The 16,201-nt window shown below is 39.0% G+C and overlaps 1 protein-coding gene across 4 annotated transcripts in view; it reads left to right on the plus strand.

Annotated features, from left to right (window-relative positions):
- The first annotated feature begins 207 nt into the window (after positions 1–207).
- Positions 208–16,201, plus strand: part of LOC136863873 (probable splicing factor, arginine/serine-rich 6) — a 295,188-nt gene continuing 279,194 nt past the window's right edge. For all 4 annotated transcript variants that reach the window (XM_067140233.2, XM_067140235.2, XM_067140234.2 and 1 more), the window contains exon 1: positions 208–333. In XM_067140233.2, coding sequence (XP_066996334.1) covers positions 324–333 — 10 coding nt within the window. In that variant the 5' untranslated portion in view covers positions 208–323. The remainder of the gene's footprint in view (positions 334–16,201) is intronic.

Here is a 16,201-nt window from a genome sequence, read left to right on the forward strand (position 1 = left end):
GAGTTCTTTTTATTTGGGATATATTTTACTTATTGACATATACGGCCAAGCGAATACAGGAGGGCAAGACCGCGATATTAGCGGTTGAATGGTGAACTAGGAAGCAAACCGTTTCCACGAGTGCTATTCAAGGCGTTGTATTACAGCGTAGGCAACGGTTGGAACGAACCTTTTGAATATCTTCTGTACAACATTGTGTTTACTCTTAGGCAAGTGTTAGAGCACGCGGTTTTATTAGAACGTCTTTGAAATTTCCTTCTTTTTCCTGTAAAGTGGACGCTGAGTACTTCGCCATTTGATATTTCTTGTTTGGATTCTACAAAATGACTGGTGGTGAGTAACTGCTGCATGTTTCTTTTGTAAATAAGTAGCATTTGCTATATAGGAAATCTTACGAAATGGTTTCTGGTAGTATTATTCTTTATTTCGGTAAAATTGGATTTGCTGTACGCCGGCTTTGCGCTGTGCGTCCGCATGTTCCTGACGACGGAATATTTGCATTACATTGAAGCGAAATTGGAAGTTGTGTTCTTCGAACGCGACGAGAGTTAGATGTGCTATTCTATCTTTTTCCATTTTGACTGAATGGTTGGATTTTCTAAACTGGTCTTGCGATTCTGTTCACCAGGGCTAACAACGTTGTGTAATCGGAATCTTAGATTGGCGGGTGTCTTTGTCCTTCAGTATTCATTGACTTATGTCTTGAGGTTGATGGGTGTACCAGCAAATATTTTGTGATCTTAATTGAGATATTTACCCCAATTTCAGTTTGCCCTCCGAGTGGCGATCGGCACTTTTTCGCTTTCGACATGCCGTTATTTCTTATTAGAGAAAGAGCCTGGGATTGTTGGAAAGAAGTTCAGGAAGTATTTTGCTTGTCCTCATGCTAAGAAGGATGTTACCAGGCAGATATAAGGTGTGTGATGTTGGAGGTTCGTAACAAAGAGAAGGCGAAAACCCCACAAGCAGAAATCGAAATATGCCTAGAGATAAAGCCGGGCAGGTGTTACCTACAATGTGCTACAGATGTGTGTATACGAGGCACATTTCTCATTGGTAAAACGTTTGTGTTCTGAATTAGTGTTTGCTTTGAAACCCTACAACTCTAGGATGAATGGGCTACTAAAGAGATGGATGCATGCCGGGGGATGATTAGTCATTTGTCGATACTTGGATGATCCACCTTCAACACTCGCATCAGGTTTCTTACTTGTAACGAACGTATTCAAACCTTGGTATAACTCCAGCCTTGGATACAAGATTTTTCTAATGTCATAAGTGGAAAGTAATCAAATCTCATCTTGGAGTGCATCTCAGAGAGGTGTTCATATCGATGTCCAAGAACCCACACCATCTCGCCCCAACAACTACATTTACCTTTATAACCTGATATTACACGTACTGAGCTCTATAGCTGCAGTCGCTTAAGTGCGGCCAGTACCCAGTAATCGGGAGATAGTGGGTTCGAGTCCCACTGTCGGCAGCCCTGAAGATGGTTTTCCGTGGTTTCCCATTTCCACACCAGGCGAATACCGGGGCTGTACCTTAATTAAGGGCACGGCCGCTTCCTTCCACTTCCTAGGCCTTTCCTATCCCATCGTCGCCATAAGACCTATCTGTGTCGGTGCGACGTAAAGCAAATAGCAAAAAAATATTACACGGCAGTTTCATTGCTGAAGTAGCTACTTTCATTCCTATTGGCCAACGTAAGTTGGCATGTGATCTCATTCCGATCAATTACGATAATCATAATCAGTTACCAACCGCAGCACAATAAAAGCGCCTGTATGCTTGTCCCTTTATCACAAGCCTTGTCCAGATCCTATCCTAACCGTCCGCATTGCAAGAACCAGTCCAGACCAATCTTGTTTCCACACGAAACTAGAGGCCTATGGCCGCTTTGCAGCTTCTAACCCAGGGGCTTACGCCCCCAGACCCCCTCTGCTTGTCCCTATATCACTGGTCTTGTCTAGGTTGTATCTTAACTGTCTGTGCGGCAAGAACAGGTCCGGGCCAATGGTGGAAGTTACCACCACCATCTATCGAAGCTCCACTCACTCATTGGTTCCAAAGTAGAGAGGTTGGCAGCATTGAACATTCCTTGACAACATCCTTCCTGAGAAGGCCGCAAGCGTGTAAACAAACTACAGTTGTTCCACGCATGTGAAAGTCTTGCCTCCAGGGCGAAAGTATTGATGCGGTGGAACATATCTCTCAAGTATTTTGAGGTAAATGTGGTACTTCCATTTGCCCTCTTTGGTTAAGCTGGTGAGAAACACATTAAAATGGCTAAATTATACCTTATGTAGTGTGTTGCTATTGGCCTGCGTAGGTCAACTGTCAAGACTAGTTCTCTATTGCTCCTTTTGGACATTCTATCGTGTGCCCACATTGCTGCCACCCTCGTAAAAAAAAATGCACTTTCAACTGGTCGTGGCTTGTGCCAGACGATAGTAGTTCTTGACATGTACTAGGGCAAAACGGGGCCTGAAGGATCACGAGAGTTTGACAGTTGTACTGGGAGCGCCGAGAGGAACGACAATGCTGCCAACTGTTGCTTGGGGACCCCTTCTATCCTACAAGGAAAGGTGAGGTTATCGTGAAGTATTTCTTGCTTTTTACAACTACTAAAGTTTCTTGCCGTGCGGACAGTATGCGCCGCGGCGGTGGAAAAGAGCCTTACAAACCATCACTCTGTTTTGTTCCGTATTGAAAACTGCGATCTCATTTAGTTTACAAAAGGAGTATATTTATTACCCCACCTATTCAACTCAATTAATACCACATTTAGAAGTTAAACATAGAAATTCTAAATTTTAAGGGGATATGTTTCGTCCTTCTTTTATTGGACATCATCAGCTTTATTTAATCTTAAAACAAACATTATTTAGAGGACATTGAGATTCATAATTTATAACAATTGAACTGTGATTTCCTACTGTTAAGGTACATGAACACTTCAATGCAGAAAAACACAAATATGAAGGAAACTGATCGTTTTACTTTAAAAAAAAAGGACCTCACAATAATCAGAAATACAAAGGTAGACTTTTAAATGAATTAGAGAATGTATATATTTTTCTGGACAAAACATATAATAAAGATCGAAACCTTAACGGTGATATGGAAGTCATCAGTCCCTTATATACTTTAAGGCCTAAGTTATTAAAAACAGTCAGTCCAAATCAGAACAGAGTTTCACGAATATTTAAATCCTTTGAAACGAAAACTCCCCTTATCTCATCGTATATTATCTGCGCACTTTTAATCGATATTTTTGTGTACGGTTGTGAGGAGTAGGGATGGAGCAGTTCCGATTCCAGTAGTACTGCCAACTGAATGGACATGAAATCTGAATTGAATCGATAATATGAGCGATCGATTTGAATTTTGCTAAACCTTTATCTTAAGCTAACAACTGTGTTGCACACACTTTATATAACATTTCTTGATGCGAATCTTGTTCTTAACATGAATTCTATAGTTTGGCTTTGCTGTGTAAACAACAACAGTACTAGCACGTAAAGTGTACGCCAGATGACGCACAACGATGCTTAAGCGATTCATAGTTTGTGTTTCAAAGGTTGCCAGTACGAATCTCGAAGATTGCTGAGGTCGACCAATTCAGCACTAGGGTGTAAATGTATCCAGAAAAGGTGCGCAGATAAAACTAAGCCTGCACTTGCCCCTTCAAACAATCCCCCTCTCAAGTTAACATCGACATGTGATGCTCCGCCTACCTCCGCTTCCCCTCAACATTCCCCTCCTCTACCGCATCGATATAACACAAGAAGGATCTCCAGGCAAACCAACGCTGCTAATACACTAAGATAGACATAGTTACCTTTGAATGAGTAAGTCTTGATTAATTAATTTCATTATGTTCCATATTGATATCTACCATATATCATAGAAAGATCAGGTGGCTCTTTCTATGATATATAGAATGAGTAAGTACCCGTTTTACATAAAACACAACTCTTGGATATTAACATACGATTCAAACACACACACCGTCATACACGTCTTTCTTTTTGTTTCATTACAGTATAACCACATCCTCTTCCACGATGTTCTACATCTTCTAGATGGACTACACTTTCACGAGACAGTCAAACATACCTGTCAAATACCAGATATACTAGTCTCAAAAGCAGCTTCAACCAGCACATCATCTTTTTTGCATTGGTTATATTAAGATATATTACGATAATTTATGGATCAACCAACGTAATGAGATAATTTAAAACATTCGCCTTTTTCCCTGGTCAATATTCTTTAGCTCTTGTTTACAAAAATAAACAAAATCCAACCTCAGCATTTCAAACAATCTAGTCTATTGAAGACTTGTACTGACAATTGCCTCAAACTAACATATGCTCAAATTTTCTTATGAAGAAAATCCACTTCAGTGCCAGACATGAGTTGTTTTTAGAATTTTGACAGAAATTTTCTTTTGGGCAAAGATTTTTTAAAAATTGTTTACATTGATTTTAACATATGTTGTATATGTCATGTCTCAACATCATATTTTATAACTGCTATTTCTTAGTGTTTTTAACCTTAAGTAATCACAGTTCAATTTTTATAAATTATAAATGTCAATGTCCTCTAATGTTTGTTTTAAGATTAAGTAAGGCTGATGATGCCCAATAAAAGGGCAAAACATGTCCCCTTAAAGTTTAGAATTTCTATGTTTATTTAACAACATAACGTGGTATTAATTGTATTGAATAGGTGGGGTAATATACTCCTTTTGTAAACTGAGAAAAGAGCCTCTTGAAGGGAGTATGACAGAGATTGGCCTGGACGTGCAAAAATACGTAAAAGCTAATAAAGGACCTTTATTTCTCGCGCCGTGACTCTTTTAAACTTCCCTGGCCGCTTCATAATTTTTTCCTTCTGCAATGGTTGGTAACAAAATCTCGACCTTATCCTAGGTGTCAATGAAGTCCTCCTCTTCCATATGTGAACCAATCACAGTTATAAGCAATGGGGTATGGCGTCTAAAACAGTATTTTGGTTATAAATTTGTTATAAAAGTAAACGTACTTCTAGGGGCGGGTGTGTTGGTCTCTGGCAAGCGTACTTCTTGGATTTCTTCACTCTTCACCTGGTAGTTCTAGAGTGGAGAGTCTGATTCTACCCAGCGTCTCACTTTCGAAAAGTATGTGTTCAGCTGATTCCTCTGCTTCATAGCATTTCCTACATATATTGGCTCTTATTATTCCAATTCTGTGTATTATCGGCACACTTTATCTTGGTGCATTTACACCCTAGTGCTGAATCGGTCGACCTCGGCAATCTTCGAGATTCGTACTGGCAACCTTTGAAACACAAACTATGAATCGCTTAAGCATCGTTGTGCGTCATCTGGCGTACACTTTACGTGCTAGTACTGTTGTTGTTTACACAGCAAAGCCAAACTATAGAATTCATGTTAAGAACAAGATTCGCATCGAGAAATGTTATGTTATATAATGTGTATGTGATAGTTGTTGGCTTAAGATAATAACGGTGTAGAAACTTCATATCGATCGATCATATTCTCGATTCAATTCAGATTTTATTTTCATTCAGTTGGCAGCACTATCGGAACTGGAACAGCTCCCTCCTTACTCCTCACCCCCGTACGCAAATGCTCCAAGATAAAGTGTGCCGATAATAGGTGTTTTTTCAGATGGCAGTGTCCTGTCGAGAGCCCTACTACCCATCTTATATTTTCTCTGCTGAGTTTCAACTGTTCTTTAGTATGTTTCTTGTTTGGTCCTTTTATCAGTTCCTTTGCAAGCCTGCATCCTGAAGTATTTTTCCAATTCTCCATTTGTTTCTTTTGTATCCATTTTCCTATGTAGTGTCGGGCTTGTCCATAGGAAATCCTGCATACAGGTTCTGGGGCTCCGGTAAGGAAGTAGGGGACTGGAAATAATAACAATAATAATGCATTGAAAATTACTCGCATGTGTTCAGGACTCCATTTTGAATATGATAAGGTTCCGAAATGTAGCATTCTTAGTGATTTTGTGGGTAATAATTGCACATTTGAAGTATGAGAATGTATTCATAATAGCTATCTTTGTTTCCAGAGATGTTATGGAATAGACTGGTTACTTTGACTTTACAGCAAAGCATGGAACTTACAGTAGGTGAAGAAAGCATGGAAGTTAACAATGCAAAGCATGGATGTTGCTACACAAAGCATGGAAATTACAATGCAAAGATGTTATCCTCATGACAGAAATTGGCCTGGATTTTGCAAAGTTACAGCTACTAATCTTTTTCTTTCTTGCCATGCAGGCAGTATGCGCCGCGGCGATAGGTATGAGCCTATCATAGTCTATCAGCTTCATTTCCGTATTGATTGATACAATGATATAAAGAAAGTCTAAATTCTCCACCTTATCAATACATTAGTTTGGCATTAGTACAGCCCGTAGACCGGCGTAATTTTTAATGTTACAAGTGAGTGGAATTAGTGAAATCTTACTTGGAGAGCGTCTCAGAGGAGAGGTGTGTTCTTTGCGATGTCCAGGAACCCACCATCCCGCCCCAAGAAGTATATTTACTTTTATAACCTAATAAAGATTATTACACGCCATGCTCATTTCTGAAGTAGGTACTTGTATTCTTATTGGCCAATGTAAAGTGGCACGTGATCTCCTTCCCGTCAAGTATGTTGATGATAATCCGTTACCAACCGCAGCACAATAAAAGCGCAAGTCGTATACGAAACTAGGGGCCTAACGCCGCTTCGCAGCTTCTAACCGCCCAGACCAATGGTCTTGTCTATGGCAAGGATCCTAACCGTCCAGACCAATGGTCTTATCCACGGTAAGAATCCTAACCGTATACGAAACTAGGGGCCTAACGCCGCTTCGCGGCTTCTAACTGCCCAGACCAATGGTCTTGTCCACGGCAAGAATCCTAACCGTCCAGACCAATGGTCTTGTCCACGCCAAGAATCCTAACCATCCAGACCAATGGTCTTGCCTAGATCCTATCCTAACCGTATACGAAACTAGGGGCCTAACGCCGCTTCGCTGCTTCTAACCGCCCAGACCAATGGTTTTGTCCACGGCAAGAATCCTAACCGTCCAGACCAATGATCTTGCCTTGATCCTATCCTAACCGTATACGAAACTAGGGGCCTAACGCCGCATCGCGGCTTCTAACCGTCCAGACCAATGGTCTTGTCCACGGCAAGAATCCTAACCATCCAGACCAATGGTCTTGCTTAGATCCTATCCTAACCGTATACGAAACTAGGGGCCTAACGCCGCTTTGCGGCTTCTAACCGCCCAGACCAATGGTTTTGTCCACGGCAAGATTCCTAACCGTCCAGACCAATGGTCTTGTCCACGGCAAGAATCCTAACCGTCCAGAGCAATCGTCTTGCCTAGATCCTGTCCTAAACTTATACAATTTGAAGCATAGTTCCTTAGTACAGAGGTTGGCAGTGCTGAGCACTGGTGCAGAACATCCTTTCCAAGGCGGCCGCGAGCAAGAAAACAAACGACAGTCGTTACGCGTCTGTGTGAATAGCGGTCAACGGGCTGGACTAATGATCATTAGTTTATTTACTCTAAATCAGTAAATTGGTCAGTACCGAGGGATTGAAACCGGTATTGACCAATTTACTGATTTAGAGTAAATAAACTAATGTATTGATAAGGTGGAGAATTTACTTTCTTTATATCAGGTATGAGCCTCTCGAAGGGAGTTTGGCTCCCGAAGGGGGCCACTGTTTTCATGACAGAGCTTGGCCTGGATTTTGCAAACATAGATAACACCTACTAAATTGAATTTTTTTCTTGCCGTGCGGGCAGTATGCGCCGCGGCGATAGTTAAGAGGCTCTCGAAGGAAGTACCATGCTTTGCTGTAAAGTCAAAGTAACCAGCCTATTCCATAACATCTCTGGAAACAAAGATGGCTATCATGAATACATCCTCATACTTCATATGTGCAATTATTACCAATATTACCCACAAAATCACTAAGAATGCAACATTTCGGGACCTAATAATATTCAAAATAAAGTCCTGAACACATGTGATAATTTTTAATGTAATACTATTATCATTTGCAGTCCCCTACTCCTTTACCACTGCCAGTTCTGGGCCTACAAAATGTTTCTCCCCCTTTCCTGGCCAGTTTATCTGCCTTTTCTTTTCCTTCTGCACCTGCATGCCCTGGGGCCCATATTATTTTATTGTACATTGGGAGCTTCAGGAGAAGTGAATGGCAATACCAGAAAATTCTGGATATTGTCTGGACTGCTTCTAGTGCCTTAATGGCCGCTTGGCTGTCCGTAAAAATGGAAATTTTCTTATTCCTATAGTTCATTTTCAGATTTTCTTCAAGACGTGATAGCTATCACTTCCGCTTGAAAGACGGTAGTGTGTTTGCCCATGCTCATCTGGATTGATCTCTCACGTCTTCCCCTGTTGATTCCTCCTCCTGTGCCATCCCCAGTCCTTGAGCCTTCAGTCCACCACACATGATCTTTTTCAGTATTCCATTTGTTGATATCCCAGTGTCTTCTTTTTGTATTATCTGGGTCTCAAACGGTTTTTCAAAGTTGTACTTTGGTATCATATGATCAGAAGGCATGTGTAGAACTTCCTCTGTTAATTTTACAGTGTCCTAGATTGGGTACTTGTGCATTCTAGCACTCTGATTGTGCCAATCTATATGAACTCATTCTAGCCTGTCCTTTTATGAAATTGCATAGTGATGGGAGGTCTAGTAAAGTATTCAAGGCTTCTGTCAGCATAGTTATGGCTATGCACGCCATTCTGAGTAGGCTATCCAATCTACTACTGACTTTTCCTTGGCTTACTTTTTGCCACCAGGTGATTGCAGCATAGGCTTATGATCATTGCATATATCCACATTACCATTGATGGTCTTAGGCCCCATGTCTTCCCGACGGTTCTTTTACATGGATACAGCAAGTCCTTGGGCCGGGTTATGTTCCTTTCTATATGTGGATTCCAGGTCAGATTTTTATCTAACACTACCCCTAGGTGCAGTGCCTGTTCTTCCATATATATATATCTTGCCCAAAGAGCTTCAGTGATCTCTCCCTCTAATTTTCTCCTTGTGAAATGGACCAGGGGCCTGTTCCACGAACAAACTTTGCAACTTTTCAACTTTGCACTTTTCACTTTTCAATTCTTGCAAAGTGCAGAGTCTGTTCCACCATGATCTAGGTTTTACTTTTCAATTTTTTCGCAAAGTGAAAAGTCTTTGCGAATGAGTGATCTGATCGAGTTTATTCCATGAGCAAACTGTATAGGCCTAATACTCTGATTTTAATGCTTTACTTTTCGCGGCGAACATGACGGTATAATTGTGGTGCCGTTAAAGTATTTTATCATGGGAAAGAAAGGTTATTACAAGAAGACGGCTGTGATGAAAGTTGTCAAGGAGAAACGTGATATCCTTTTTGGCAACTTTAAAAATAACCTCTCAAATGATGATACACATCAATGTTAACAAGAGTACTGTCAACACACCCACACGCAGAAGGAAATTCACCCTTCATTAGAAATCCTGTCCCTATATTATGTGGATTATCAGGCCAACGTACTGTTAGGAAATATTACATTTACTATAATATCTACGACTTTGGTAACAGTTCTGCAAATAATTGATTTTAATGTCCCATGCATTGGTGCTACACTGTGCAGCTGGGCACCATTTACTAACCAATGTAAGCACGTAAGAATTTGTTATTTTTTGGAAAGGAATTTATTTCTCTTTGTTGCATGTTTCAATAAATGATCATTTCAAGAATGTAGTCGGCCTGTGTTGGGGCAATACGATATCACTCGCAAAAGTCCGTCGAAGTGAGGTTATGAAAATTAATCCTGCTTTGTACGTTTTCTTATTGGATTTTTCATCACTGTCCTCACTTGATGCTATCAAAAGCTCTCGTCATAACATGTTTATATCACTAAACCAAATTCTACACCGAGAAACTAGTGTACGTACTTGTTAATTAACAGATGAAAAGGGAATCATCTCTTGGCAAGATTTATGAAAACTTTTCACTTCATTTCTTTGCACTTTGCATTTCTGTAGCAATGGAGGAACGTAACAGGCTTGAATAGTGAAAAGATTCCTAACTTTTCACTTTTCACTTTGCAAGCTAAATCTGAACAGTGATGGTGGAACAAAATCTGAACTGAAAAGTAGCAAAGTTCGTTCGTGGAATAGGCCCCAGGGTTATCTTGTTAGGGTTGACTGATAGTTGTTCTTCCAGATACCAGTTCTCCACAATGTTAAGTGATCTTTGCGTGAGGTCCTGGATAACACTCCTCACCTTACCTCGAACCACAATCACTAGGTCATCTGCATATCCTTGTGTATAGAAAACCTGTTCGTTGAGCATAGCTATGGTTGTGTTCACCACGAGGTTCCACAGCAGAGGAGAAAGAACTCCTCCCTGAGCGCAGCCTCGGGTGGCCTTAACTGTCAGCATTTCTTCTAACGGTTGCTTTTATCTTCCTTCCGTTTAACATGGATTTAATCCATTTGACGACGGTTTTACTCACCTTGCTCTTCTCCAATGCTTTGATCATAGTCATAGCTTGTATTGCTGATGGCCCCTTCTATGTCTAGAAATGCTTATAAATCTCATGTTTATTCCGTATTGGCTCAGCACAACTAAGGTTAAGTTATGAGTAGGTTCCCACCTTCCAATACTTATCAATTTCTATATAATAGGTTTATTAATTACATAACATAAACCATATAATCTCTAGTACATGTTTCGTTCCGATTATGGAACATCTTCAGCTAAAATTTGACAAAATGGCAAGACAATTAAAATACATTGATGTTATGATGATACAAAAGCTAAAAGATATGATAAAATGGCACGAAGATTAGAACATATAATTATGATGATGAAATAAAGTTCATTCATGTTGGTTAAAAAATTCTACAAGTCAGTGTTCAAATGACGAATTAACCAACATGAATGAACTTTATTTCAGTGTAATATTTCGTTCGACGATAAACTTGGTAACCAGTTGAAACTGAAGTAAATAATCATCTGAGATGTCGTTTTCGTGAAATATGTCGTTAAAAGTTGGTTTGTTGTTTTAGTTACAGGAATTTGAGGGCTATCAAGGTCATTACGTAACTGGCAGCATAGTAGCGGTTCGTCCCGTAAGGTCATTGACAGCAAGCGAGGACATATTGCTTGGTTCAGACCAGTTTTATGTCAATAATATAATATATATATATATATATATATAATATATGTCCAATAACGGACCATTTATATCAGTTTTATGTCATTCGAATTTATGGATAAATTTAGATTAAACTGAGGTAAAGTAAAATTCCTCAGCCATCTGAGTTGCCGTCTTTTTCTCAGAAAATGTCTCGTAATTTGGTTTGTTGGTTGTTTATTTTAAAGGAATTGGACGGTTAAAATGGCTAGCATGGTCGGAAGGGATTAAAAGGAGGAAATTTCAGATTTATATGAGAGGTCTCAGAAATATAGCAGTAGGTTAAAGGACAAGTATTGGAATAAATAAGGTAATGGGATTACAGATTAGAATTTTAAATAGTGTTTTTCTTTTTTAGGAAATTTTCAAGAAGAAAGCGGAAAATATTTTAAGTTCAACATAATGACTGACTAAATAGGTGTTATTTATTTACGAATCAAAAATTATTCTATTTCAAGTGTTTTATTAAATGACAAAGTAAATGTAAATTTAGACACAAAGAAACATTTTATTTCTTTTTAGATGTAAATAGGGACGTAAGTTCCAAAAGCAGAGCAGATTAAAAATTTTTAGCATAAACAGTTGAACCTGACTTACACATATATCAAGGGGAAGGGAAAAAACTACTTGTAACTCAGAATTACTTAGAAATCAGACTTATACAATAATCACATATTTACTGAAAACCCAATGGAATAGACCTACATGTGTAAATCCTTGCAAATAATAAACACATTAAGACGGAAAATATTATTTTGAACTTGGTCCAGCCTTAGAGAAATCAGATAGGTTGGCTTGTTTCACTTTGCTTGCATGAAAAGTATAAACCTCCTTTTGCAAACATAGTAATGAATTCAAAGCATTTTCAGTACAACTTTTCACACTGATGTAACGCATACACCCATCAATTGCACTTAACACTTCACTCAGTTCAGGTGTATCAAGATTCAAGTCATTATCTCCATCCCCATCATTGTCACTTGTAGCTGGTCCATCACCACCACGTTGTTGCCATACATCAGCAATAATCTCTTCATCCGTTAGTTCTCCACATACAGCCCGATTATCATAGAAATGCACAAAAGTATTGAATTTTACACCCTCTGGTAGCGTTAGCTCATTGCCAGACAAAACTTCGTCCCCATAATCATCATTAGAGGCAGCCTCTTCTAGTAAGCCACCAGCTTTTCGGAAACAGTTGCTGATTGTGGAGAATGACACCTGCTTCCAGGGAGCCGAAACAAAGTCCATGGTTTGTAGCAAATTAATGGAGGGAGGTTCATTTCCTGCATCACTCGATGTTATTTAATGTTGAACCAGCATTTTTTTATAACGCACTTTGAAATTTGCAATGATGCACAGATCAAGCGATTGTAGAACGTTGGTACAGATAAGGGGGAAAATTTCCACTCGGACATTCTCCAGAACGCTTTTAGATGGATGTGCTGCATATCGATCCATAAGAAGGGTCTTCTTCTGTTTCTTTTTCATTTTAGTGTCCATTTTTTTCAACCACTCTTTCATTAGAAGCATAGTTATTTCTGTTGGATCATATTCCATAGGTTTTGCAGAGATGCCAACTATTACGATTTAATCGTAATAATTATGAATTACCCATCATAATTACGCCTTTACGAATCACACACCACAAATTATGTTTTTTTGTTGATTTTTAAATCTAAGTGTATGAAGTGTTCAAAAGGATACACAAAGTGGCTTGAATTCTCAGAATATTATTTTCGGATTTCTCAGTAATAATTTATGCCCCTTTCCTGTCCCTCGTTTAAGAATATTCCGAGTTTTCACGCGCCGAACGCAGTGTGTGCTTCCAGTTCCGGAAATATAGGCACCTGTGAAGTGGTATATCTTGCAGAGTTGTTGTCTTTGTTCGTCATATAATCAGACTTCCATGCAAGTATGCGAGTTCTTTTGTCTTTGTTTTGGCGGTAAAGTGGGGACAAACTCCGTTTAATTGTGAATACTGTGTGCGTGACTGTTGAAGATGTATTTATTGCGATTTTGGTTGCCAAATTTACATATATTGCTCTTCTAGGATATATGCTAATCGTGTGTTACGAAATGCGAAAGGTTTGAAATAATGAAGCGATTTCTTATGCAGGAAAATACGTGTGATTACGTTACCGTGATTAGTGACGCTAGTAATAAACATAGTTGAAAAATTTAGGGAGGTATACTCAGAAGAATGGCCTTGTTTAATGCATTCCTCAAAATCTCATTCACACGTGTTTTGTAGTGTGTGTAGCCGCGATGTTTCGGATGTGCATAATGAGGAAGAACAAGACTGAATTTCGTGCTAATATGAACTCCGAACTGTTAAGTGCTCTGTTAGTGCAGAGGATGCACACGATATGAAAAGAAAAAGCATGTCACCAGTGTACGTTTACCAAACAGGAACTACAAGCTTTAAATTAAATGATATGTAAGTTAGTAAGATTATGAAAAAAATATCTACGACCCGACCCCCCCCCCTGCCCTAACGGCTGCATTACGTATTACCTTTCTTGAAAGTTGGCATCTCTGGGTTTTGTTTTCACACCCTTAAAACACCTCGGATTCTCCGATTTTCCTATCACAAGTGGAGGAAATCTGTCAAATCCATCTACATTGGTGGCGAGAAGTACTATTACACGAATTTTACTATTCTTCCCTCCATGGCATGAGTCACCTTTTTCAGCTAATGTTTTATTAGGAAGGAGATTGTAGAATAGGCCGGTCTCAACACAGCTGTAGATGTTTGGAGGTTGATCATCTCTTACGATACCCGCAGAACCTCTTCCTTCCAGTGTTGCACTGTGACGTCCACAGCTTTTGAGTCGCTGCAAATTGTTATCCCTGTGATTTCATGACGATCTTCAAATCCTTGCAACCATCCTGATGAAATCTTTAAATCAGCAGTGATACTTATCATCTATATATATAAAATAAGAGTTTTGTCTGTACATTGCTCAGAATTTGAAAAGAATGGTATTTCTGTATCGGTCATGTCTACAGTAACAAGAAAATGCATTTTTTACTTTTCCGTAATTTCTGTATGTATGTACACGCATCACGAGAAAACGGCTGAAGAGAATTTAATGAAAATCGGAATGTAAAGTCGGGTGATGAACCGCTATAATCTAGGCTATAAATGATTTTAATTGCGCTGAGTGAAATGGTAGTTTAGGGGAGGGCCTGAAATTTAATTCGCCGGGCTGAGTGGCTCAGATGGTTAAGGCGCTGGCCTTCTAACCCCAACTTGGCAGGTTCGATCCTGGCTCAGTCCGGTGGTATTTGAAGGTGCTCAAATACGACAGCCCCGTGTCGGTAGATTTACTGGCATGTAAAAGAACTCCTGCGGGACTAAATTCCGGCACCGCGGCGTCTCCGAAGACCTTAAAAAGTAGTTGGTGGGACGTAAAGCAAATAACATTATTATTATTATTATTATTAATATTACTGAAATTTAATTCTCAAATATTTGTTATTAATGGCCGTGTCTTCATGAAAATCGGTAGACAAAGATGGGAAATAATTCGCTACAATATAGGCTATACACGCTGGGAAAGGCCTAAAATTTAATTGTCAAATATTTATTTTATTAGTGGTCGTATCTTCACGAAAATTGGTATGCAAAGTTGGTCACGAAAATTGGTATGCAAAGTCGGGGAATAGGTCGCTATAATCTAGGCCATCAATAATGTTATTCACACTGAGTGAAATGGTAGTTTAGGGGAAGGCCTGAAATGTAATCTATATATATAAAATAAGAGTTTTGTCTGTACATTGCTCAGAATTTGAAAAGAATGGTATTTCTGTATCGGTCATGTCCACAGTAACAAGAAAATGCATTTTTTTACTTTTCCATAATTTCTGTCTGTATGTATGTACACGCATCACGAGAAAACGGCTGAAGAGAATTTAATGAAAATCGGAGTGTAAAGTCGGGTGGTGAACCGCTACAATCTAGGCTATAAATTATTTTAATCACGCTGAGTGAAATGTTAGTTGAGGGGAAGTCCTGAAATTTGATTCTCAAATATTTGTCATTAGTGGCCGTGTCTTCATGAAAATCGCTAGACAAAGATGGGAAATAATTCGCTACAATATAGGCTATACACGCTGGGATAAATGGTAGTTTAGGGGAAGGCCTAAAATTTAATTTTCAAGTATTTATTTTATTAGTGGTCGTATCTTCACGAAAATTGGTATGCAAAGTCGGGGAATAGGTCGCTATAATCTAGGCTATCAATAATGTTATTCGCACTGAGTGAAATGGTAGTTTAGCGGAAGGCCTGAAATGTAATCTATTTAGTGTTTTGCCTGTGCATTGCTCAGAATTTGAAATGATATTTCTGTATCTGCCATGTCCACAGTAACAAGGAAATGCATTTTTTGCTTTTCCGTAATTTCTGTCTGTCTGTAGGTATGTATGTACACGCATCAATAGAAAATGGCTGAAGAGAATTTAATGAAAATCGGTATGTAATGTCGGGTGATGAACCACTACAATCTAGGCCACAAATTATTTTATTCACGTTGAGTGAAATGGTAGTTTAGGGGAAGGCCTGAAATGTAATTCTCAAATAAGTTATTTATGTTATTAGTGGTCGTATCGATAAATACTACGTAACTTTAGTTATGTCCTAAGTTAGTAGTAGTTATGTAAGAAGTTATTAAATTTCCGATCACTTATGTCTTATACATTGTTACCGTACCGCATATAATTGGAGATATTCATGAATTTGGATTTTTGTTACCAAGTCCACATCAGCGCCGAGTCACGAGAAAATGGGTAAACAGAATTTAGTGAAAATCGGTATGTAAAGTCTGAGAATAAGGAACTACAGTCTACGATATAAATAATTTTGTAGGACACCCTAATATCACAGAGTCGAAAGAAAACTAATGTGAAGGCCTGCAATACGGAAAGCTCATAAACTTTATCAACAATAACATT

The sequence above is a fragment of the Anabrus simplex genome, chromosome 2, assembly GCF_040414725.1.
Source record: "Anabrus simplex isolate iqAnaSimp1 chromosome 2, ASM4041472v1, whole genome shotgun sequence".
NCBI classification, from domain to species: domain Eukaryota; kingdom Metazoa; phylum Arthropoda; class Insecta; order Orthoptera; family Tettigoniidae; genus Anabrus; species Anabrus simplex.